General features: G+C 36.9%; 1 protein-coding gene across 15 annotated transcripts in view; it reads left to right on the forward strand.

Moving 5' to 3' along the window:
* Huwe1 (HECT, UBA and WWE domain containing E3 ubiquitin protein ligase 1) overlaps positions 1-25460 on the forward strand; it is a 152458-nt gene that overhangs the window by 89355 nt on the left and 37643 nt on the right. For 11 of the 15 annotated variants that reach the window (XM_046452543.2, XM_046452541.2, XM_046452545.2 and 8 more), the window contains 21 exons: positions 141-317; positions 3338-3583; positions 4865-4998; positions 5418-5512; positions 7166-7357; positions 9540-9756; positions 10365-10487; positions 11057-11294; positions 11919-12149; positions 13073-13195; positions 14030-14125; positions 14458-14727; positions 15820-15972; positions 17652-17779; positions 17983-18064; positions 18659-18835; positions 19390-19549; positions 19855-20213; positions 22066-22261; positions 23424-23591; positions 24951-25096. In XM_046452543.2, coding sequence (XP_046308499.1) covers positions 141-317; positions 3338-3583; positions 4865-4998; positions 5418-5512; positions 7166-7357; positions 9540-9756; positions 10365-10487; positions 11057-11294; positions 11919-12149; positions 13073-13195; positions 14030-14125; positions 14458-14727; positions 15820-15972; positions 17652-17779; positions 17983-18064; positions 18659-18835; positions 19390-19549; positions 19855-20213; positions 22066-22261; positions 23424-23591; positions 24951-25096 — 3711 coding nt within the window. The remainder of the gene's footprint in view (positions 1-140; positions 318-3337; positions 3584-4864; positions 4999-5417; positions 5513-7165; positions 7358-9539; positions 9757-10364; positions 10488-11056; positions 11295-11918; positions 12150-13072; positions 13196-14029; positions 14126-14457; positions 14728-15819; positions 15973-17651; positions 17780-17982; positions 18065-18658; positions 18836-19389; positions 19550-19854; positions 20214-22065; positions 22262-23423; positions 23592-24950; positions 25097-25460) is intronic. The other 4 variants (XM_046452546.2, XM_046452553.2, XM_046452547.2 and 1 more) reach the window with 2 other exon arrangements.

The following is a 25460-nucleotide window of genomic DNA, read 5'->3' on the forward strand; positions in this document are numbered from 1 at the left end:
TACATCTGTCCCTGCTCACTTCAGGTCAGTAGTCGAGAAAATACTGGGTTCAGGAGTATCAGGCCACCCCTTTCCTTACTCCCAGCTGGCCTTCTAGTTCTGTCAGGCTCTAACTTTTTTAAAAAATTTTCATTACCTAGATGAAATTTGTGGAGTCTATTCTGAGCAACAATACAACAGATGACCACTGCCAGGAATTTGTGAATCAGAAAGGACTCTTGCCTTTGGTTACCATTTTGGGTCTTCCCAATCTGCCTATTGACTTTCCCACATCTGCTGCCTGTCAGGCTGTTGCAGGTGTCTGCAAATCCATATTGGTAAGAAGCATCCGGCCAAATATTTTCATTTCCTTTTTTAGAAGTCAATTTTGCGATAGTTCTGTATGTGTGTTTTCACTGTGGTCTCACCTTCGGCTAAAAATAATGAATAAATTTGTTTTATGTTCTGCTGGCAGCTGGAAGTTTGCTGGGGCCCCAGCAAACTTCCAGCTGCCAGCAATGTTCTACAAGTGAATTTTGTAACTAATACCTAGTGTGCCATGTTATTTCTCATTGAAAAGTCAAAGTATTGTTTCTTTGTTCCTGAGTTTGCTGTGCAGTTCTAACATCATTTAAGTTTATAGGAGGGGAAAGTCTGTCTTCACCGCCCCTTCCCCCCGCCCGGGGCGGGGGGGGGGACTTTGTAGCTGGATTTATTAGTGTGTCATCCTGATTTAGGTTGGGTGCTTTTGAACACATCTTGGTATGGTTAGTGATGTATTTTTCTCCCCTTTTTAAGCTTTGATCATCATGAATTGGCCTGTAGTTCATTGCTCACATTTTACAAAAAAAAAAAAAACATAAAAGCTCCATTGTTTAATTTTTTTATAGTGGTAAATTATTCGTAACAAGACATTTACCATCAACCTTTTGAAATGTACAGTTCAGTCTATTTAAGTGTATTCATATTGTTATACAAGCAATTTGCAAAATACTTCATCTTGTAAAACTGTAACCATACCCATTAAGTAATTACTCCTTATTCTCCCCTCACCTTGGCCCTTGGCAACTACCTTTCTATTTCCTTTCTCTAACTGCTCTAAGTACCTTATATAAGTAGAATCATACAGTATTTGAGATTTTGTTATGTTCTCAGGATTCATCCATTTTGTACTATGTGTCAGAATTTTCTTCTTTTTTAGGGCTAAATAACATTTTATTGTGTGTATGAACCACAGTGCACCAGTTGATAGATGCTTACATTACCCCACCTTTTGGTTATCGTGAATAATGCTGCTATTAACATGGGTGTACACATATCTCTTTTTAAGACCCCCCTTTTAGTTGAGTATGATGGAGATTGCCTATAATTCCAGCTTCTTGGAATGCTGAGGCACGAGGATCACAAATTTGAACCCAGCCTGAGCAACTTCATGGACTGTGTCTCGAAATCAAAAAAAGGGCTGAGGATATCACTCTGGTAGAGTGTCCCTGGGTTCAATCCTCATTACCAACTCCTCACAAAAAAAAAAAAAACCCACAAAACTTCTTTTAATTCTTTTAGGTACATACATAGAATTACAGTAACTGGGTCATATGGTAATTCTGGGTTTAATTTTTTAAGGAACCTTCATAGTGTTTTTTCACAAAAGCTAGAGCATTTTACCATCTCAAATAGCAATACACAAAGATTCTAATTTTTCCACATCCTTGCCAATACTTAATGATTTTCTTTTTTTTTTTTTCTTTCTTTTTTTTTTTTAACGGTAGCCATCCTAGTGGATATAGAGTGGTTTCTCATTTTCATTTGCCTTGCCTTTGTCTGATCCTTATTGGTATTGAGCCTCTTTTCATGTGCTTGTACCCATGTATATATACCTTCTTTTGAGTTATGTCTTTACATCCTTTGCTCTTTTTTTAATTGGGTTATTTTTGTTTTGTTTTTGTTTTTTAGTAATAGGAGTTCTCTATATAGTGGAATATTAGAATATCCCTTAGCAGATAAATGAGTTGCAAGTATTTTTCCCATTCTTTGGGTTCATTGCCTTTTTGTACTCTGTCAACAATGTCCTTTGATGCACAAAAGGTTTTGATTTTGATGAAGTCTAATTTACCTTTTTTGTTGTGTTGTGTTGCCTGTGCCTTTGGTGTCATATCCAACAAATTGTTACCAAATTCAGTGTCATGCAGCTTTAGCCCTATGGTTTCTTTTGGGAGTTTTATAGTTTTAGGTCTTTGGTCCATTTGTAGTTGGTACTTTATATGGTATTGAGGTAAGGTACAGCTTCATTACATGTGAATACCCAGTTTTCCCAGCACCATTTATTGAAAATACTATCCTTTCTTCTTTAAATGGTCTTGTCACCATTATCAAAAATCATTTGGCTGTAAATGTGAAGCTTTATTTCTGGACTCTGTGTTCTATTTCAGTGGTCTTTATGCTGATATCACAGTTTGGATTACTTTAACTTTGTAATGTTGGAATTCAGGAATGTGAAATCTGCAAATTTAACCTCAGGGTTGTGTTCCTATTTAGATTCCGTTGAGATTGTATATGAATTTTGGAGGGATTTTCCTGATTCTAGCTGTGCCCCCCCCCACACACACCCATGATTTTTTTTTTTTTTTAATGGTGATTGCCTTAAATCTGTGAACCTCCTTTTTGAGCAGATTATACAGTGATAAATGATTTCTGCTTAAACAAAGGGACTGGCTTATATATAGACTTATGCATTTAATGTTTTACTTGTAAATATTAAGTAGTATTAAGAGTTAAAGTATGATCCAGCTTTATCCTACCTCTCAGGTGTTAGGCGAGGAGATATAGGTTTATTTAAACCCATAGAAAGGCACATGATTTCTCTTATCTTTTCATGGCAAACAATAGTATTGGTTTTACTGTGAGATTTTTCTCCAGATTTCAAAAGAAATTACAAGGGCTATATATATAATCCTTTAGTATTCCAATGAAGAAATGTCCTTGCTGATGCCAATCTCAGAATCATCTCTCTTGGTTTGGGAAAAAAGAGCATTGTAATAGTGATTAACTTCCATACTTTGGAAACTTACTTAACATCACTCCTTGTTGAGCAAAATTTAGAATTAACATCATAACATAGTCATCAGTATAACAGTGATTAACTCACCAAGATTGAAAGTAATCTGTTGCTCTAGGAGGAGGTATTGGGGTATGTCATACCCGGATTCATATTTTGGTGCCACTGATTACCAAGTGAGAGACATGGCCGCGTCTGAATTTGGAAGACTTCCATTTAATAGTCACTTCCATTGTGACTCTTAAAAGACATGTATATGAAGTTATTTATGTATTATTAACACATTAATTGTTCTTGTTTCAGACACTGTCACATGAACCCAAAGTCCTTCAGGAGGGTCTCCTTCAGTTGGACTCCATCCTCTCTTCCTTGGAGCCTTTACATCGCCCCATTGAATCTCCTGGGGGCTCAGTTTTGTTGCGAGAACTGGCATGTGCTGGCAATGTTGCTGATGCTACCCTCTCAGCTCAGGCCACACCTCTACTACATGCACTCACTGCCGCCCATGCCTACATCATGATGTTTGTTCATACTTGTAGAGTTGGACAGGTAAGAATGATCATAGAGGCAAACATGTGGGTTTAAAGCCAGTGAAATACTTAGCCTAGCAACTGAAAAAGCATTCCCATTTAAAGTGAGGTGGGGTTTTTTTTGTTTTTTGTTTTTGGTGTGGGAGGGTGCCCATTTGGTGGGTGGTTTGCATTTATGCTTCAAGTTGCTATTTCACTTTCCCTTAGGTTTTTTTTTTTATTAGAAGTTGTGTGACCATAAAAGTCATCATTTGGATTGGACCTTCTTGAGACTGAGAGGTTTTAATAATCACCAGGCATTAATAGAAGACAACTGGCATGTGTAGTCAGTTACCAAAGCACATAAACCTCAATTACATATTCATCAGGCCTCATTTCTAGTCTTTCTGCAAGTCAATGTAAGCCTGATGATGGAATGGAATACAGAACATTTAAATCAGTAGTAATTAACAAATTGCTAAAAAAAAAACCCTGTGCCTGCAACCCATGATATCTCTTGTGGTTACTTAAAAGAGTGTTTATGTGTGCGCGTGCATGCGTGTACTCACAATTTTGCTACCTTTATTTCTCAGGTAATTGTTTTCTTTTTTTTTTTTTTCTTCAGTTGTTGATAGACCTTTTATTTTATTTTTATTTATATGTGGTGCTGAGAATCAAACTCCGTGCCTCACTCATGCTAGGCAAGTGCCCTATCGCTGAGCCACAGCCCTAGCCCCGATTCTTAAAATTAGTGTTGTAATAGCTCAAAAGCCCTGTTTTATACTGTTGAGCAGGAATATATTCTCTGTCACCTATGAATCAGTCAAATAAGAAATCACAAACACAGTTATAAACTATTCAGGAGATTATTACATAAAAAAGATTAATGATTTATTTTCATTTTCTTTATCAAATGGAAATTAAGCAAAAAAGTTCAACATATTAAATAAATCCACATATTTGCTGAAGGAAAGAAATTGGAGAGAAATAATAAGCCCACTCCCCCACCAACCAAAAAAATCAGAAAATAGTTTTAAACTGTTTCTTTTGTTTAGAACAGTTACTTTGATACCTGTCTTTCACTTTACAAAAAAGCAATGAGAAGGCATATTAGACAATCGTATGTAAGTACTCTAAGAGAATACCTTAAGGAACTGTGATCTTAAATGGGGATAGTTTGATGAAGTGTACAATTCTGGGAGAATAGCATTGAAATAAAATAGAATTTCTTATCCTTCGAAAACAGATGAAAGTTGGTTTTTGTATATAATTGTTCAGAAAGACTATCTCTTATGTGAAATTTTTTCTGCTTTGTTTGCAGAGTGAGATTCGTTCCATCTCCGTTAACCAATGGGGTTCCCAGTTGGGGTTGAGTGTTCTGAGCAAGCTGAGCCAGTTATACTGTTCTCTGGTGTGGGAAAGCACTGTCCTCCTCTCCTTGTGTACCCCAAACAGGTAAAAGAATGATCATCTCTCTTAATATCCCTATTACATTTTCTGACAGACAACTTAAGCTCAGTAAGCATGGAGGGATAGCTATGGTCAAGGGTGGACAGCATGATAAAATGTTGAGTCTTTCTTGTCTTTCACACTCAACTGAAAAATTATACCATCTTGTGCGTCTTTGATTTGATGTCCCAACTGTTTTGTGTCAGTATAGTAGGTGTTTAATATTTGATTTTATTTTTATTAGCCAGATACAAAAAAATTATGCTAGAAACTTTGTTGAATGCTGTCTGAGGAATTGCAGGTTTATTACAGTAAGGATAACTTACGTACTCCAAGGAGGGATAATATTGGCCAAGCAAGTTAGAGACCATGCATAGTGAAAGTAGTTCTTTTTCTTTTTTTGCTGACTGTTTCTCTTATTGCAGCCTACCGTCTGGGTGTGAATTTGGCCAAGCGGACATGCAGAAACTGGTTCCAAAGGATGAGAAGGCAGGTACGACCCAGGGCGGAAAAAGATCAGGTAACTCTAAGAAACTAAAATCTTAGTCATTAATTCTTCTAAGTTCTGTCCCTGTGTCTGTAGGTTTATTGTGAAATTTTAGTTAGCTCTTTTCATACATAGACCTCAGTTTTTATCCTTTCACTATTTTAATTAAATTTTAACTATTTTTATCATTTTCTCACTAAAAGACACAACTAAAAAAAGTTAGAAAATACAGTAGAAACAAGAACCCATATTTATGCCTCTAAAATCACATACAGCATTTTGGAATGTCTGCCCGATTGTTTTTTTCAGAGAACATTTATAGTAGTCTTAGATAAAACATTTTCATAGATCTTTTTAATTAACAATTAAGTGTCATGTAAAAGTACAAAAATCAGGCATTTCTTGTTAAGTTTATAATGTGTTATTTTGAAAAATGAACATCTTTTGTAGGTAGTTTCATGAAATGTAATATTGATTTGCTAAAATTCACTCCATCAAAAGATTTTAATTTTCAGTATGAAATTCCAATATTTTTTACAGGTTGAAATAAAAATTTTGACCATATTGGATTAAACAATATATTAATATAAACTTCACCTATTTTACTTTATACTGTGGCCACTGAAAATACATTTCTATTAAACAGTACAGCTTTAGAAAATTTTTTTGTTATCTTGCTATAAAATTTCCATAGCACAGTAAGCAGAAATCACACAAAATTCTCTGACCCTAATGCAACAAACCTAGAATTAATAAAAACAACTTTTCAAAAAGTTTAAGATCTCTTATATTCTATTTTGAGCAAATGAAAATTGATAGAAACTATGAAGAAAGCAATTTAACACATTCTGTATATAAAATTGTATTTGAAAGGCTTAATAATTCATACTGAAATTAGTAAGGAGAAAAAAACTTTCAAGGATGAACCAATAAGCAAGGACTTGTATGACAGCTTGTTGTTAGAGAAGTGGAAAAGAATTATACACACCTCTGATAGTTAATTTTGGAGAAAATGTACCCACTTAATCAAAAATGATACTCTCAAATTTAGTCAGAATATATCAAATTTAACTCAGTGAAAGAATAAAATAATTTGTTAAGAACTATGAATGAAATTAGATTCATGGTAAAATAATTGCCTTTTATAATATCTCACTTTAGCAACCAAAAAATGGTACTTGGTTTCTATGTAAATTTTTCCAGAACAAAAAGAAAACTTAATGACTTATTTTATAAAGTTCACAGTTAATTCTTAAACCTAAGAGTGCACACACCAAAAATTAAGTACATATCACCCATTCATGTTCAAAATTTGTAAATAATAGGAAATAGAATTCTCTAGTGACATTCTATGATATCCAATTTGAGTTATTGAACAAACTACAAAATTCTAAGGGACATCCACATGACACCATCATGCCTACAACAGTAGTCTATGTGAATGGTATTCCATTGGTTAAGACTATCCATGTCAGCAATAAGCTGCTTAGTAGAGTTTCATAGAGAATATCATATAAGTGCAGGTTTTTGGTTGTGTTTTTTTTTTTTTTTCCCCAGATTTAGGAAGTCATTAAAATTTGAAGAGTAACAAACACCATAGGTAGCTCTTTCTTGGGATTCTTCAGAACAAGGAAGCAGGTAAGTGCTGGCTGTACATGATCTTATTGCTCACCTCTATGTCTGCAGATGGGGAACAGGATGGAACAGCTGGAAGTATGGATGCCTCTACCCAGGGCTTATTGGAAGGCATTGGGCTAGATGGTGACACATTGGCTCCCATGGAGACAGATGAACCTACTGCTTCAGATTCTAAGGGCAAATCTAAAATCACACCAGCCATGGCAGCTAGAATTAAACAAATCAAGCCGTTGTTGTCAGGTGAGTGATTCATTCCTTTCTACTTCCTTTTCTGGCTTTCAGAGGCTTAGCCAGCCCTCAAGCAAATTGAGTTGCAAAGGCTGTATCATTTCATGTAAAGAAATATAAAACTTCTGTGAATCACATGTAGTTTGATGACCCTACTATGATACGCCCTTTACTAGCTTCTAGGGATACAGAGATGAGAGAATCTCTTTCCGAGAGCCATCTATACCCTCCCTTCTTATAATTCCTTCTCTCCTTACTCACTCTTCAACTATTGCAGATGGCTTTTGCTCCTACCATTCCACTGAAATATTTTGCCAAGGTACTTATTATAACTTCCTTATTGCTGAGTTCACTGAATAATTCTTAGTTACCTTTTACCTTTGTGCCACATGTTAGCTGACCTACCATATCCTTGTAGAAATAACTGTTCCCTTGGCTTTGTTACAAAGCTCTCCTGATCACTTGTCTGACTACTCTACCAGTCTGATATCTTCCTTTCTTTGTCCCTTAAAGAAAACTTTGGAAAGTGACATGGCCTATATTTTGTATTTTGTCATCTACATGAAGACACATTGATAAAGTACAAAACTTCATTAAAGATGTGTACTTGTCTGTCTTTGCTCTCTTTTGCCGTGAATGTAATGTCAGCATTTGGGGAACCTATTTTGTGTGTTCCTCAATAGTTGCCACTTTCTAACTCCTTAATACAAATATGAAGAAAAGTAAAGACATAGCTCTTGGGAGTCTGGGGCCCTTCCAATAAGCAAGCAGAAAATGGCCTTTGGTGTTGGTTTTTCTCTTTCCATTTGTTATCTTAAATCCCTATGAGTTTTATACTTTATTGTAATTTTTTTCATTTTTTAATTTGAAAATCTACCCCAAATTGAAGTAAAATTGACCATCCAAATAGTTGTCCTTGTTGTGTTACTCTTTGTTGATAGGACCTTGGAGTATTCTGGAGTTTCTATGTGGGCCTAGGCCTAGTCCATGCTTTTGATACCTGTCTGTTGGTGGTTACTGGCTTATTTTCCTCTTATCCTTGAACTACCTTTGAGCCACTTTGCTATCTGAAATCAGGGGCATGAAAGCGTATGCATTTCCCTATTATTTGAATTTGTTGGGTTTTCAAGAGTCTGAATATACTCAGCCTCCAACCACGCAGTGCATATATCTTTAGCCCATTTAGGACTATTTCCTGTCCTACTATTCTGTATACCTCAGAGATAAGTTTTGAACATGATATGTGACATGAGCTCAAATAAAATCTACACAGTAGGTTCATAAGTGTACATACATCCTTACAAGACTTAGTTTGATTCAGACTTACTCCTGCTTGGCGCTGGATAAATAACGTTTATTTCAAAGGTGCTATAACAGCATTGTTTTTTTCAGAGTAGTAGTCATTGTAGAAATAGAAAAAAGTAAAGAAAAATGTTTCAAAAAAAAAGCAAGAAAGCAATATTTGGGCTTTTTTTCTTTACAATTAAAAAAAAAAAATTCCCCCAGTACTTGGGATGGAGCCAAAGGCCTCACACATGGTAGGCGGGTATTCTACCACTGAGCTATATATCCTCAGTCCTTCTTTACCTTTTTATACATTTTTCCTTTTACTTTTGTTTCTATTTGTATTCCTCTCTTTTTGTGTTTTTAAACATAATCTGAAAACTGTCCTATAAAGGAGATTGCAATGCCTATAATCTAATTCCTTAAGAATCCAGTTTCAAAATTGTTACACTTTTCCTAGCAATCTTTTTTCCTTTAGGCCTATGTTTTATGTTGTGATCAGATAATATATAGTGTATGTGATCTTTTCTGCTCCAAATCATTCAAGCATTTTTGTCAGCATAAAGTTGACTTGTAAGTGACTCCATAACTCAGTAGATGTATCATTTAGTTTATCCATGCACCTTGCTATATTACTTCTACAAAGGCAGTTTCATTTTATACTTTCTATAACAGTGTATGGGTGCTTGTCTTTCACATTTGTTATGTATTGAATGTCAGCATTCTTCTGTCTCCTGCTTTCAAAAGAGGCACTTTTCCCTTGTGAACTTTTTGTATTGTCATGTGGAGTTTCCTAGGTGTTGTTCAGAGTAAGTGGTCAGTCATAAAAATGTATTAACAGTAATGTTTCTGTTGGAATGAAACTATTCTGAGAATACTATACACCCTTATTCTGATTTCTGGATTCCAGCTTCCTCCCGATTAGGCCGAGCACTTGCTGAGCTATTTGGACTCCTTGTTAAACTTTGTGTGGGGTCTCCTGTCCGCCAGAGAAGGAGCCATCATGCTGCTAGCACCACTACAGCACCAACACCTGCTGCTCGATCAACAGCTTCAGCCCTCACTAAGCTCCTCACAAAGGGCTTATCTTGGCAGCCCCCACCATATACACCTACTCCTCGCTTCAGGTGAGGTTCTGCATGAGATTCAGGGACAAGAATGTTTCGTCAAAACTAATATAACTTGTTCCTATTCTATTTAAATGGAGAGTCAACCACTAAATACATGGACTAGGTCCCTTGTTTGTTGTAGATGTGTACCTCAAATAAATTGTAAGGCCCTTGTTTTTGTTGTACCTAGTTTTAGAACATGGAAATTTTAAAACCATTTGCAATCGAACTGCACATCAGTGACCCTATATTCTTTATTAGGTGGCAAGTGTCATGTTTGGTATCTCATTTTTCTTTTGGGGGATTGAACCCAGGGACACTTAACCACTGAGCCACATTCCTAGCCTTTTTATTTTATTTTTTTTATTTTGAGACAGGGTCTCATTAAATTGCCGAGGCTGGCTTTGAACTTGTGATTCTCCTGCCTCAGCCTCCCAAGTCACTGGGGTTACAAGTGTGCTTCTCTTGTCTTTGAAATTTTAATAACTATACAAGTTACCCACCTGCTTTTCAGTCAGTCACTTTGGTGCATTGTTAAATTTTACACTTAGCTTTTATGTGAATTTCCCAATTGCTTTTTTGTCTGCCTCAGAAAAGGTTAAACTTTTTCTTTCTTCCTCTTTTAGGCTGACATTCTTCATATGTTCAGTTGGTTTCACCTCCCCAATGCTGTTTGATGAAAGGAAGTATCCCTACCACCTCATGTTGCAGAAATTTCTCTGCTCTGGAGGCCACAATGCTCTTTTTGAGTAAGGGTCATTTTCTTCATAGAGAAGCATTTCTTGAAGTTTGGTCTTTTCTGTGTGCCTTGCTATCCCACATCTTTCTGAGTCACCTATCTTGTGACAGTGTGATGTATCAAAATAGCCATTGTTTACACCCTTTCATATTCTGGGAACCAACCACATGTGTCTCCATTTTCCTTGAAGGGTGCTGGGTGGTATTTAGCCTGTTCCTAGGGGTGTTCATCAGGCCTTCTGCTTTTACTCATTTGGCTTCCAGTTCCTGGTACATATTTTTAATAGACTTCTGTTTATGTTTTTCTGAATATGATAAAAATTTTTTATTTTTCTTGATCAGAGGTTTTCTATTCTGAGCTTTAGTGGAGTGGGGTGTATGTGTGTCTGTGTGTGTGCGCGCGCGCACATGTGTTTAAGGCTTTCGAAAGTAGAGCTAATAAATGTTGAACAAATTTTAAGTAGTAACTCCAAGAAGATCATATATTCATATAGACATTGGGGACCCTTTAAATGTAAATCCTCTGCCTTATCTAAAATACTAGTATTTTATCCCCATACTTTCTCATATCTGAATTTAGAACTTTCAACTGGGCTCTGTCCATGGGAGGCAAAGTTCCTGTGTCTGAGGGATTGGAACATTCAGATTTACCTGATGGCACAGGAGAATTCCTAGATGCCTGGCTTATGCTTGTGGAAAAGATGGTGAATCCCACTACTGTACTTGAATCTCCACATTCATTGCCTGCCAAATTGCCAGGAGGTGTCCAGAACTTTCCACAATTCAGTGCTCTTCGTTTCCTTGTGGTAACTCAGAAAGTGAGTATTCCTCATTCTAAAGCCAAGAGGAATTTCTTGTGCTAACTGGATAATTCTCACTCTCCTTAATAAAATATCAGGTTTTGTTTTTGTTTCACAATGATGGGGATCAAACCCAGGGCCTTGTTTGTGCTGGGAAAGTGCTCCTCCACATGTATGCCAGCCCATTAATGTGATTATTTTTTTTAATATTTATCTTTTAGTTATAGGTGGACACGGTGTCTTTATTTTACTTTATGTGGTGCTGAGGTTCGAACCCAGTGCCTCACACATGCTAGGCAAATGCTCTACCTCTGAGCCACAACCCCAGTCCCCCAGTAATAAGATTATTGAGTAACGTTGGATTCTAGGCACGGATAGGGCTGTTTATAGAAAAGTAATAGAGACCATTTTTGAATTTTCTTTATTATGTACATATAAACTATGAACTTCAGTTTGATACTTCCAGGATAAATTAAATGCTCCTTCTCCATGATTACTTGGGCTCTGGCAGTACTTACCTAAAATTTTGTGGACACTAACTGATTGTGGAAGGATTGTCCCAAAATTTTGTCACCTATATTTCTCCTGGGACTTTGAATTCAGGCAAAAAAGATCTTCACACACTTTTCAAATGACTTCCAGGCAGCCTTTACTTGCATTAAGAACCTGTGGAACCGCAAACCCCTGAAAGTCTATGGCGGGCGAATGGCTGAGTCCATGCTGGCCATTCTGTGCCACATCCTCCGAGGAGAACCTGTGATTCGAGAAAGACTAAGCAAAGAGAAAGAGGGGTCTCGAGGAGAAGAGGATTCAGGGCAAGAAGAAGGTGGATCTCGCCGGGAACCTCAAGTCAACCAACAGCAACTGCAGCAGGTAAATGGCTAGCCCCACACTTCTAGAACCTCCACTTTGCTCTAGATGAAGTACAATGCTTGTGAGTTTTCTATGCTCATATGCCACTAGTGTCTGGTTCTGTTAACCAGGAAGTAGGTTAAATTCCCTGCTTTCTTAACATTTTGTTGTTGTTGTTTTCCTCCCGAGGGAAGCAGGAGTATAGTCTCTGTTCTTGGCATAGGTAACACAAATTTGTGTCCTCCTAAGCATGTTCATTCTGATGTTCACACTTGCCTGTTCTTTGGAGTCAAATTTTGCTCAGCTGCTTTCTGATTAATCTGTAAAGGGAAGGATTCTTGTAAATCATTTATTCTCCAACAAGAGCCATTTTTTTGAATTTTAAAAATTGGGTAGATCCACTTTAGCATTTCCCCCCTGAATTTTATTATATGGAGGTTCTCTTTTAAGTCTAGAGTCCTGTTCAAATCTGTCTTCTGTATATACATGCCCTTTTGATTGTGAAAGTAATGCTTACTTTAGAATGTTTAGAAAATATAGCAAAGTATTTTTAAACGCATTCCCAAGATACTCATTGCTTCTTTCAGTCACTTAGTTCTATGCCTGATTTTTACATATGCACAGTCAAGTAATATGTTAAATCATTGTTGTCATTGAGAAATTTTTGCTAATTGCTTTTACTTTAATTTTTGGATGTTAATTTTCTTATTATTGTAAAATTGTGGTATATATTTTTCTTAGGTAATGATCACTAGATAAGTTTTTTTTAGTTATTTCTTCTGTTGCCAGTTTTCCAGAAAAATTGGGATCCACTTGTTTTTCTTTGTATGAATCATAAAGTTAGAAAATTTTTGAGTTTCCATCCTAAAAATGTTCCTTTCTATTTTATTTACATTTGGATTTTGCTATTACTGTGGTACTGAGCTCTTAAATTATTGTTATAGCTCATGGACATGGGTTTCACAAGAGAACATGCCATGGAAGCCCTGTTGAACACCAGCACCATGGAGCAGGCCACAGAGTACCTTCTAACCCACCCTCCTCCAATCATGGGAGGAGTCGTTCGGGTGAGTTGGTTTAGGAGCTTTTATATGCCAGAGTAACAGTTTGGCTGTTGGTGTCCTTTTTTCCTTCATTCTTCCATCACTGGTCTTTCTATAAACTGCTTCTCATTTTCATCCTTCTCCATTGTCGATATTTTCATTTCATGATAACTCAGTGTTTCTGAATGTAATAGTCAAAAGCTTCCTATCCCGTAGCTATGCATATTATTACACTTTGTTTGTAGAAGAGCCAAGAGTCAGTGACCAGCACAAAATACATTCTTTCATGGTGTACAGAATATGTAGTTACATTGAAGCTTTTAATTTTCATTGTGATTTCCCCTATTGTTCTTTTCAGGGGCAGTCAACCACTGAGCCATCTCCCTAGCCCTATTTTGTATTTTATTTAGAGACAGGATCTCACTGGGTTGCTTAGCGCCTCACTTTTTGCCGAGGCTGGCTTTGTACTTGCGATCCTCCTATCTCATCCTCCTGAGCCACTGGGATTACAAGTGTGATATGATTATAAGTGAGACCTCTATTGTTGTTCTTATGTGGTTTGAGTAAACCTAGTTACCTAGTTTTTTTATATTCTTTACTATTGAGACATTCAGAGCCTCTTCACTCTAAAGCTTGAACAGACTATCTTGATTCCTTGCGAGTTGGGTTGCCTTTTTTTTTTTTTAACATGTTGATGGACCTTTATTTGTATGTAGTGCTGAGAATCAAACCCAATGCCTCACACATGCTAAGCAAGCGCTCTACCACTGCGCCACAATCCCAGCCCCAGGGTTGCCTCTTTTTGTGTTTCTTTGTTTAGGTTTTGTGTAAGTATTGGGTTTTCTGTTGTCACTCTAGGATCTCAGCATGTCCGAAGAGGACCAGATGATGAGAGCAATTGCGATGTCTCTAGGACAGGATATTCCAATGGATCAAAGGGCAGAGTCACCTGAGGTAAACAGGAAACGGCATCAGTTACTTCAGTCTATTACACTTATAGAAAATACAGGACAGTACTAAAAATGATTTGGGGGCAATATTATAGGATACTGCAGATAATTGGCAATGCTTTGGGGTATTGGAGTCATCCTCTTTAGCCTTCTCTGTCTTGGCCCAAGCTCTGTGGCTGTCCTTGTACTTATTGCTACACCCTTACTAAGATATCAACTGCTAGAAAAGGTAGAAGGATATTCATATTGTAAGGTAACTGTGTTCCCAGGGTCTCCATATCTTTCCTCCTTCACCTGTCCTATGTACTACTCTTTTTTTTTCTCTCTTGTCTCCAGGAAGTTGCCTGTCGAAAGGAGGAAGAGGAACGAAAAGCTCGGGAAAAGCAAGAAGAGGAAGAAGCTAAATGTCTAGAAAAGTTCCAGGATGCTGACCCATTGGAGCAAGATGAGCTCCACACATTTACAGATACCATGTTGCCAGGCTGCTTCCACCTTCTTGATGAGCTGCCAGACACAGTGTATCGTGTGTGTGATCTGATCATGACAGCCATCAAACGTAATGGAGCAGACTATCGTGACATGATTCTGAAGCAAGTAGTCAATCAGGTGAGCTCTCAAGGGACCAGAAGAAAACAAGTATGTGAAATAATTTTCCTGCCATCTAACAACCCGAGTTCTGGAAATCCAGGATTTCTGCAATCTAAATATGGTTCTATTTGAATTGTTTTGAAAATAATCTTGCTTTTGCCTGAATGTTTCCTACAACTATGAATTTAATTATGTTACCAAAATAGCTTTGGGAAAATTAAAACTTTTTCTAGTTGTCTCTTGGGTTCATCTAAACAGTCCAAAATGTGTTTCACTCTTGAACCAAGTTAATTGTGCCCCCTCCTCACAAATAAGTGTCTTTTTCTTCCTATTCAGCCACCATATCCTTTCCCCTACCTGGCTTTTTTTTTTCTTTTTAGACAATGTTTTCCCTCATTATAAAATATATGCTAATTGTAGAAGTAGGGTAAGAAATAAATTATCCTAAATCCCCATACCCAGAGATAGCCAGTTAATGTTTTCATTATATTTCCTTTATTATTTTAATCAGCGTATATATTTAAATCATTAAAATTTTTGTATGATTTCTAATTCTAGAATCAGGAGGAAAACTCAAAATTGGAAAACTTTTTGAACTATATAACTTTAAGGCATAAAAACATAAAACTAAAGAAAAACTGCATAAGATATTTTCACAGAAAGGTTTGGGTTTTTTAATCTGTATCAAGAGCTTAACAAATGATTTTAAGGAAACTTAAAACCTTAATAGATTAAGGAGTAGACTAAAACCAAATTAAAATTTCTTAGCATTGCGAGTTTTTTTTTTTATGATAATTCTGGGAGGGTTATTATGAAAGCTTATTGATAAGAGTATAAATTGGTATGACCTTTTTGTTATTGACTTTATGCCCCAAGAATATTTTAAACATTGATTTCCTTTAACTTAGAATGTAGGCATCTTAAAATTAAGCCCTTGTGCTGACTACATCACATTTTCTTAGACATTAAATCCCTGTGGTAAATAAGTTACTATTTATTTACTTTTCCTCGGTTAACATTTTGGGGGTGGAGGGAGTATTTTAAAAGATTGAGGGTGTTTTCACAAACCTCGCTTCTTTGCATAACTTGGACACTTTTCTGCTTTTCTAGGTATGGGAAGCTGCTGATGTATTGATCAAAGCTGCTCTTCCCCTAACAACAAGTGACACAAAAACTGTGTCAGAGTGGATCAGTCAGATGGCCACCTTGCCCCAGGCCTCCAATTTGGCTACTAGAATCTTGCTTTTAACGCTACTTTTTGAGGTAAGATTTAGTTCTTTCAGGCCCTATAATCCATTCATTAAAAAATTATCAAACAACCACCACACAAGACATCAAAGGAGAAGTATAAGCTATGATACCTGCTTCTCATGAACCCAGCTCCTGAGAATTAAGTGTGCATGGTTAAGAACAAAATAAAACTATTCTGTGGATACATAAATTGTATCATTAGGTTTTTTTGTGAGTTTAGGAAGGACATACTACACATTACTTATAGACAGTATGAGAAGGTCTTCAGAGAATAAGTCTTAATTAGTTGAATCAACAGATTGTGGGGTGGTAGTTTAAAAGATGAATATTTAAATGATTATCATACTTGAGTCATGGACTATTTTTGCTTCTCTTAGGAAACCTAACTGGCAGCAGCATTAGTGTGATAGACTATGGAAATTAGATGTTGTCAGTATTAATAGGTATTAGGTAGTCAGACTAGTCTATCCTTTCCCTACCCTGGCTAGTCAGCAGATTATTTGAGTTAAGAGAATGATTTGGTCAAGACACATTATTATTCCAATAAACACAGAAAGTCCTTAGGAAGCAGTGACCCTGAACACCTGGTTCTTCATTTGTAACTCATCATGTTTTGATAGCAACCTGAACTCAATGGAATAAACCCTTTGTAGCAACTCAAGAGATACATCCAATATGTATTAAGTTCTCATGGGTCTTTGTGTTCTAAATAGGTAGTTGTGAGAAAGGTTTCAAAACACTGACTGTAACATTTAAGTCACTCATGGGTCCCTATCTATAAAGAATCACAGGTAAAGTCTTGTATTTTCTTCTAATCCGTTTCCTATCCATTTAAACAATTTAGATAAGTGTATGTAGACAGTTTTGTCCAACATTGTAATTATAACTTCTCCCATATCATACATACATTATTGTATGTTTTCAATGTTCTTGGTTTGTTTAAATAGTCACTTTTTGTTGGACATTATTTCATCTTCCTTAGAGATGGGCATAGTGGCCCACACATAATCCCAATAACTCAGGAGGCTAAGGCAGGAGAATGGCAAGGTGTCCTCAGCAACTTGGTGAGACTCTGTGTCAAAATAAAATATAGGACTTGGGATAGATTTTAGTTAGTATAGAACCCTTGGATTCAATCCCCAGTAACACAAACATAAAAAAATATTATAAAGCTTATCTGCGAATCAAAAGCTTTAAAGGTAGTCAAGAAGCTGGGGTTGTATCTCAGTAGCAGAATGCTTGCCTAGTATGTGTGAGTACTGGGTTTGATCCCAAGCACCACATATAAAGAAGTAAAATAAAGGCACACTGTCTATCTATAACTACAATATTTTTTTTAGAAAAAGTCATAGCCAAGACTACACAGTCTACATGACAGTCCCTAATGATGTTAATAACCATTTCCATATTTTGCACATATAAAGGTGCTAAAGATTATGTTGGAATATATTATATGGGGGAGGGGAGATTGTTTGATCATCATAATTATTCTAGAGATATAAATTATGGCCCCTTTGAACCATGAGAAAACCAAAGCCTAGAGAATGTAAGTAATTCATCTCAGATTATCAAACTGGTAAGTGCTAAAAGGTTGAATTTGAATTCCGTAAATTCTGTTTTATATGATGCTAGTTGTTGGTACTGGTTGGAAATTTGTTTGTCTTTTTTTCCCCCTTTGATGAATCAATCAGGAGTTGAAGCTACCTTGTGCTTGGGTTGTTGAATCAAGTGGCATCCTTAATGTCCTAATTAAGCTCTTGGAAGTAGTTCAGCCCTGCCTACAGGCTGCCAAGGAACAAAAGGAGGTCCAGACCCCAAAGTGAGTGATCCTGTATCTATCTTGGTTTCATTCTGTTCCCTTAGGTATTGGCCCATTGATCTCAAGGCCTAAATCCAGCACTCTTCTGGGGCATATATGGGGCAAATCTTGAGTACTTTTATGACATGCCTGATGAAGACAGATTTTTCCCAGTGTGCAACAGATTTCTGGCTTGCCCAAAACAAATCATTTCTCCCTTTTAGGTGGATCACTCCAGTGTTGCTCCTGATTGATTTCTATGAAAAGACAGCCATCTCCTCAAAAAGGAGAGCTCAGATGACTAAGGTGTGTGATACATAGTGTCTTGTAGTGGAAAGGATAGTTTTACCTTGAAGCAAGAGTAGACCAGAAAGGAATATAAGAGAGTAGTGAAGGATATAAAGATCTCTGACCAAGGTTTAAATCTTGGGGAATCTTCTCTTCTAAATGGAGAGTTAGAATTGTTTTCTTAGGGAGCTGCTTACTAAGGGCCTCAAACTTTTTGTGGAAATGGCTCTTATGATACCTGAAGAACTGAGCAATCAGCAATGTAACTGAGTAACCAAAAGCAAATGCTCCTTATTTGAAAATTATTACATGCCACATTATGTTTCTAACTTCTTAGAAACAAAATTGTTGTTCCAATACATCCCAAAGGAGCATTCTTTTTGTGAGGGAAACAAAAGGAAAATAAAGGTGGAGGTTTATTTGCCTACAGAGATGTTAGACAATGAGAGGGTAAATTAATATGAAAACCCTGCCTGTTTTCAGAATTTATTAAATGTCCAGTGTGTTTCTTTTTCCTGGCTTAGTGTTAACAGTGAGCACTGATAAAGTTACTGTTTCTGGTAATAGTCAACCATGAAGGAAATACAAAGAAAGTTTGTATTTTATATTTAGTACCTGCAGTCCAACAGCAACAACTGGCGCTGGTTTGATGACCGCTCTGGGCGTTGGTGTAGTTACAGTGCAAGCAACAACAGCACTATTGACTCTGCCTGGAAGTCTGGAGAGACAAGTGTGCGATTCACTGCAGGCCGAAGAAGATACACTGTCCAGTTCACTACTATGGTGCAGGTAAAGTTTATTGAAAAGGGGATTATATTGGGTATGCCTTTTGCTTCCTCTGAAGCAGCATTAAGGAGTAGAAGTAACACTTCTAATTTGGATATAGTTTTCAGAGAAGTGAGTCTTAAACTCTATTGATTATATCATTGGTCTGTGGCAGTTTGATGCTGTCTTTCCTGAAAATTATTTTTTGAATGTTTAATCAAAGGTTAGAGAGTGGTAATGGGTGGTTTCTGCTCTATTGGGATGGAAGTTTAGAATTCATTAAAGGGCCTGTGTTTAACTCTTTACCTCTGGGAACCTTTGTGTTTTCTCTCTATAAATTATGGGATAAATTGCCAAGGTTCCTTCCTATTGTAGCATTTTACCTGGAATGTCTCCCTTCCATACACCTTTATAATTCCTTTTTGTTGTTGTTTTTATGGGGTCTTGCTATTTTGTCCATGTTTGACTCAAACTCGGCTCAAGTGATCCTCCTGCCTTAGCCTCTAGAGTTACTAGAACTACAGGCATGTGCTACCACAGTTGGTGAGATTTTTTTTTTAATCTGTTTGAATTTTTAGGTTAATGAAGAAACTGGAAACCGACGACCTGTGATGCTGACTCTCCTCAGGGTACCACGGCTGAATAAAAATTCAAAAAACAGCAGTGGGCAGGAATTAGAGAAAACACTGGAAGAAAGCAAAGAAATGGACATCAAACGTAAAGAAAATAAAGTCAACGGTATGGAATTTTCATTTTGAATATTTTAAGGAGCGTTTTGTTATTTTGGGGTTTTTGTTTTAAGCTAAAACTGGGGTGGCTTTTGTGACTTAAGGTCTGGTCAATTTCATTGCAAGTGATACTCTATCAGGTTGCTTAACAAAAGATACATAGTTCTCCCTTATGTATGTATTTTCATCCTACCTAAGAATTGGTTTTTGCTGTGCTTCTCCTAATAGGATCTAAGTTCTTGGCTGGTTACTTCAGAGGGAGAGGTGTTGAAACATCAAGTTAAACTGTCTAAACTTTTATTTTTCCATTTGTAGAAACCCCCTTGGCCCTAGAGAATACAAATACTGAAAAAGAAACAAGCCTAGAAGAAACAAAAATTGGGGAGATCTTGATCCAAGGCCTAACAGAAGATATGGTGACTGTTTTAATCCGGGCCTGTGTGAGCATGCTGGGAGTACCTGTGGACCCAGACACTTTGCATGCCACCCTTCGCCTCTGCCTAAGGCTAACCCGGGACCACAAATATGCCATGATGTTTGCAGAGCTGAAGAGTACCCGCATGATCTTGAATTTAACCCAGAGCTCAGGCTTCAATGGGTTTACTCCCCTGGTCACTCTTCTCTTAAGACACATCATTGAGGATCCATGCACTCTCCGTCACACTATGGAAAAAGTGAGTCCTTTTGGTGTCAGATGCTGCTTTACCTCATACCTTTGGTCTCCTTGGTCTCAGAACCTGCTTTTGATTCCTCATAGGGTATATAATTAGCTGGATATATTGCATATATTTTTTTACCCTCCCAAGGTCATGCCTTGAAATTCATTGTAGGAATGCCTGTGAGTTATTCTCCCAAGAATCTGTTTTCAAAATATTGTATTTTGGTGTATAAAAGTAAAGTTTTTTTGAATGTTTATGATTTGCCAGGCACTGTGATAGGCATTTTTTAAAAACCTATTGTGCAGATCAGAAAATAAGTTTGTATGTTTTAGGAGATTTATAAAGCAGTAGAAGAAATGACAAAGTAAGAATAAGAATGAAAAAAATAAAATGTTTGGAACATCAACATTAAGACAACAGCAGAGAGGTGGGAGACAAATATCTTACTAGTAAAGCTTTTCCTCTCTGTACTTTATAAAATACTCTGTCCTCTTGGTAATTCTTTGTCAGTAGTCATCATATGACTGTGAGCAGATTTCATTTTCATTTCACTGTCTTGGGATAATGTTTCCCACGCTGATAAATAGTTAAAATACTCATTTTTGAACCTAGCTTTGTATTTGGGACACGGGGAACAAGAAGAGATAAGTTGTAGTTTTAACACATCAAATTAGCAAAGCACAAATGCTTCATAATATTCATTGTAGGTATAGGTGTAAAGAAATAGCCATACTCTTATTTTTGGTGCCATTGGAAATTGGTGCAGCCACATTGGAAGGCAGTTTGATGCTGTCAGTGTAATATATCCTTTGATCTAGAAACTCTAAATAAAGAGTTTTTTGAAGACTAACATTGACTATGCCAACAAGTGCACAAGAATGTTCTTTGTGGACTTGCTTATAATGTCAAGAAACTAGAGATCAAATGTCCTGCAGTAGAAAACTAGATAAATAAATTATGGTTAAAGAAATGAAAATTATAATTATGACCAGATGGGCAGAACATAAGGGCCATAATGTCATAAAGAGCATGGGTCATTTTGTTTTTTTAAAAAAAAGGTCTTACCATATCAAAAGATGACTGTCACAATGGCACATACCTGTAATCCCAGTAACCCAGAAGGCTCACAAGTTGGAGGCCAGTCTGAGCAATTTAGGAAGACCCTGTCTCAAAAATAAAAAGAACCTGGGATTTTAGCTCCATGGTAAAAGGGCCCCTGGGTTCAGTCCCCAGTACCCTCTAAAAGACATCAAAAAGATGTTTATCTTTGTGAAAATCTTTTCACAAAGGAATAGATAATAAGAAGTACTTTTATTTTCTTCATACACTCCATGGCTGACAAGTAATTTTACTAGAAGAGCAAAATCATGGCTATGTCTAAGCCCTATGCTGTCAAAGCAAACAATCTGTAGTTTGATACGTCCTATACCGTCATTATTTTCTCAGACTGGTTGACTTTAGGCATAAAGAAAGCATTTGATTTTTGTTCTTATACACTAAGTGGTTATCAGTGTTGTATACTTGAACCATTCTTGTTTAAAATTCCAATAGCATTTGGAGAGGCTAGGAGCTGACACTTAAATGTGGAAGCAATGTGGGATTTATTGTCTAGACCCATCTTCTAATTTCTGTAAAAGATCACATGCACTCTAAGAATTGGTAGTTTTGAGATGTATTGTAACTTTGTATTTTTTAATTGAAGGGATGGGTTGGACCAAGTATATCATTATCTCTAAAATCTAAAGCTATCCACTGTTTTGAGCCAGAGCTTGTTTTGTATTTTAGTCTTTGTTAACCCTTCCATGGCTATAGTTGTATTTTAAGAAAGTGGCATTTAGTCAGCAGTGTTTCTCCGTGTCTTTGCTAGGTTGTTCGCTCAGCAGCTACAAGTGGAGCTGGAAGCACTACCTCTGGTGTTGTGTCTGGCAGCCTTGGCTCCCGGGAGATCAACTACATCCTTCGTGTCCTTGGGCCAGCTGCATGCCGTAATCCAGATATATTCACAGAAGTGGCCAACTGCTGTATACGCATTGCCCTTCCAGCCCCTCGAGGTTCAGGAACTGGTGAGTTTAATTTGTTTCTGGCCTTTGAAACACTAACATCTGTGGCCTGGTATAATTCCAGAGATTTTTCTATGAAGAGATCTATGATAACTTAGAAAAATGTTGGAATATTGGCTGGTTGGTCTTTTCAGTCAGTCAATTCAATAGGTAATTAAGTAGCTTCTCTGGACCCTGTAATAATCCCTTTTAGAAATATAAAGGACTCATTCACTCTAGTCTTTGCTTTGAAAGGGGAGAGGCTAGGCACTGGAAGCTTTGTGGAACAATAGAGCTTACCTATAGTTTATTTGTAAATAAAATGATAATTAAACATGAAGCAGATATGGATTGCAGTTGGAAGTTTGCAATCTCAGCTGTGTATTCCTGCCAAAAGGCTATAGCTTGTATTTCATTATCATGGAAAAAATTATATGAATGCATGTTGTGTATTGTTCTATAAACCAACTGACTCAGACTCTTTGAAAAATATTAATTTCATGAAAAGGGAAAAAATGCAAGCATCTCTTTAAGATAAGAGGAGGCTAGAGCAATTATAGCCACCATCACTTTGATTGTGTTCTGTATTCAGATAAAGGAGGTTTGGGAAAAACTGAATAATATGTAGTGGATAATATGGTTGTTTCCTGTGTGTTACAACAGTATTGTACTTAATAGGAGAATATTCTTGATCTTAGGAAGTGCGTATAGGCATATTTAAAGGTAATCGAACAGTATGTGGATGTTTATTTTACTGTCCTTTGAAATTTTCCACTGTTTTATGGGATTGTATTTTTAATAAAAAGTTTAGAAAGGGCTAATTATTTGGGGAGCCCTAGCTATGTACTTGACCCCAAACTGAGCATTTCTCATGCGTGTTTCATTTAACCCTCTAAATAAACAAAATTTAAAAATAAAAAACATGAGGTTTGTTGAAGAAAGAGAACTACATTTCAAAATAGAATTTCTTTAACTCTAAAGCCTATACTCCTCTATTCTTTGGAATTTAGGGAAGGCCAAAACCAGATTTTGTAGTATACTACTTGAACAGTGGTTGAAAATGCCCCCCTTTCCCTAACTTGTATAGTATCCAAGCCATCTTTTGACTCTTTCTTTGTTGCCAGCCTAGTTTAGGTGCTGTTTCACTATTAACTGATTTTTTTTTTCCCCTCTCATTTTGGCTTAGCTTCAGATGATGAATTTGAGAATCTTAGAATTAAAGGCCCTAATGCTGTACAACTGGTGAAGACAACTCCTTTGAAGCCTTCCTCTCTGCCTGTTATTCCTGATACAATTAAGGAAGTGATCTATGATATGCTGAATGCTCTGGCTGCATACCATGCTCCAGAGGAAGGTATGTGATTAGCCTACCTCAAGATGTTCACTCGGCACTTTTAAGATATATTGTTTTGCCTGAGTCATTTCAACCAAGTCATGGCTTAGTCTGGGTATATATGCTCAGTCTGGGTATCAAGATGAAGAAGACACAGGGCATATCTCTAAAGAAACTGATATAATATCTGTAAATATAGTGTTGAGAGATATTAGGGTATTGAGTCCTGTGGTAAAGCAGCTGACTCTGTGAGAGTAAGCAAAGTAAGAAAGTTTCTTAGAATAAGTCAGTTCTGACAGGAGAATGAAGAGATTGCCAAAGGTTCATTGTGTGAGAGTACAAAGATTTTTAAAAAGATAATTGCCCAGGTGTGGTGACACACAACTGTAATCTTAGCTACTTAGGAGGTTGAGGCAGAAGGATTTCAAGTTTAAGGCCATCCTCAGCAACTTAGCAAGGCCCTAAAGCAACTCAGTGAGACCCTGTCTTTAAATTAAAAATAAAAAGGTCTGGAGAAGTAGTTCAGTAATAAAGTGCCCCTGGTTTCAATCCCCAGTACTGCAATCAGTCAATCAGTGGAGATTATAGCATCATGTGAGCAGATTGAAAATTTAAAAACCAGGAATTCTCTAATGTTTTCATATTAAAAAGCAAAACATCTTTATTGCCCAAAGAGCTAGGGCCAACATTAGAGGGTATGGCATGGCTTCCTCACTTTTGAGACCACCATTCCAATCCACCTTTATTCCTAGTTAAGAGGCTACATATAATTCATGTAGGCACTTAGAAAAGCATGAATGACTTGCTTAGAACCCAGGGTTCTGTTCTAATCAGGTCCTTCTGGTTTCTATTTAGGATATACTTAAATGAGATGTCTACAGAATTGCTCAAAATTTATTAATATTGCCTATAGTAAATTTTAAAAATCTGAGACTTTTCTTTGCTTTTCATCCTTACAACATTCTGAACTCTTTAAGAAGAGTTCCTTGCTTCTCTTATCACCACAGAACCTTTACCCAATCTCATATTTATTTTTTTTTTATGAGGTGCCAAGGATCAAACCCAGTGCCTCACATGTTAGGCAAGCACTTTACCACTGAGCTACAACCCCAGCTCCCCAGGTGTTTATTTAGGCTTGGTAGTGACATCTGAGGAAAGTGAAGAGCCTAAGTAAATTGTCTGTGATCATGAGACTAGTGAGTATTAGAATGAGGATATCAGTCAACCAAGCTCTTATATAGTCGTACATTGCTTAATGACAGGGATACATTATGAGAAATGTGTTTTTGTTGTACAAACACCATATACTTGCACAGATCTAGATGTTAAAGCCTACTACACACCTAGACAATAAAACAGATGTTTTTTCTGCTTTTCTAGCAGACAAATCTGATCCTAAACCTGGGGCTATGACCCAGGAGGTTGGCCAGCTTCTGCAAGATATGGGTGATGATGTATACCAGCAGTACCGGTCACTTACTCGTCAGAGCAGTGACTTTGATACACAGTCTGGGTTTTCCTTAAATGTAAGTCAATTCCAACTGCCTCTATCTTCTCTTTTTCCATTGCCTGTACACAGAATTTAGAGTTATGCCAGGGGAATTTCAAAAGTATTGATTATGATACATTTATAAATTACCTGTTGCCTAAAAATGAAGATTGAAGTCTTCCTTGGCTTTCCCTGCTTAGGTTGGAATGTTCCCTGAGTCTCTTCCCCCTTTTCTTACTCCTAATCTCCCAGTCACTATGTTATAATGACAGCTTCCCACAGAGTGTATTGTAGAGGGGAAATGTAGTTAAAATGTTAGCCAAAGAGAATCTGTAGCATTTGCAAATGATACCCTGGAAAGGAGTCCTGTCATTTGGGGACAACTGTCTTTGAATTTCATG

Source organism: Marmota monax, unplaced genomic scaffold (assembly GCF_021218885.2).
Source record: "Marmota monax isolate L192 unplaced genomic scaffold, Marmota_monax_Labrador192_F-V1.1 WCK01_AAM20220418_F8-fsc00223, whole genome shotgun sequence".
NCBI classification, from domain to species: Eukaryota; Metazoa; Chordata; class Mammalia; order Rodentia; family Sciuridae; genus Marmota; species Marmota monax.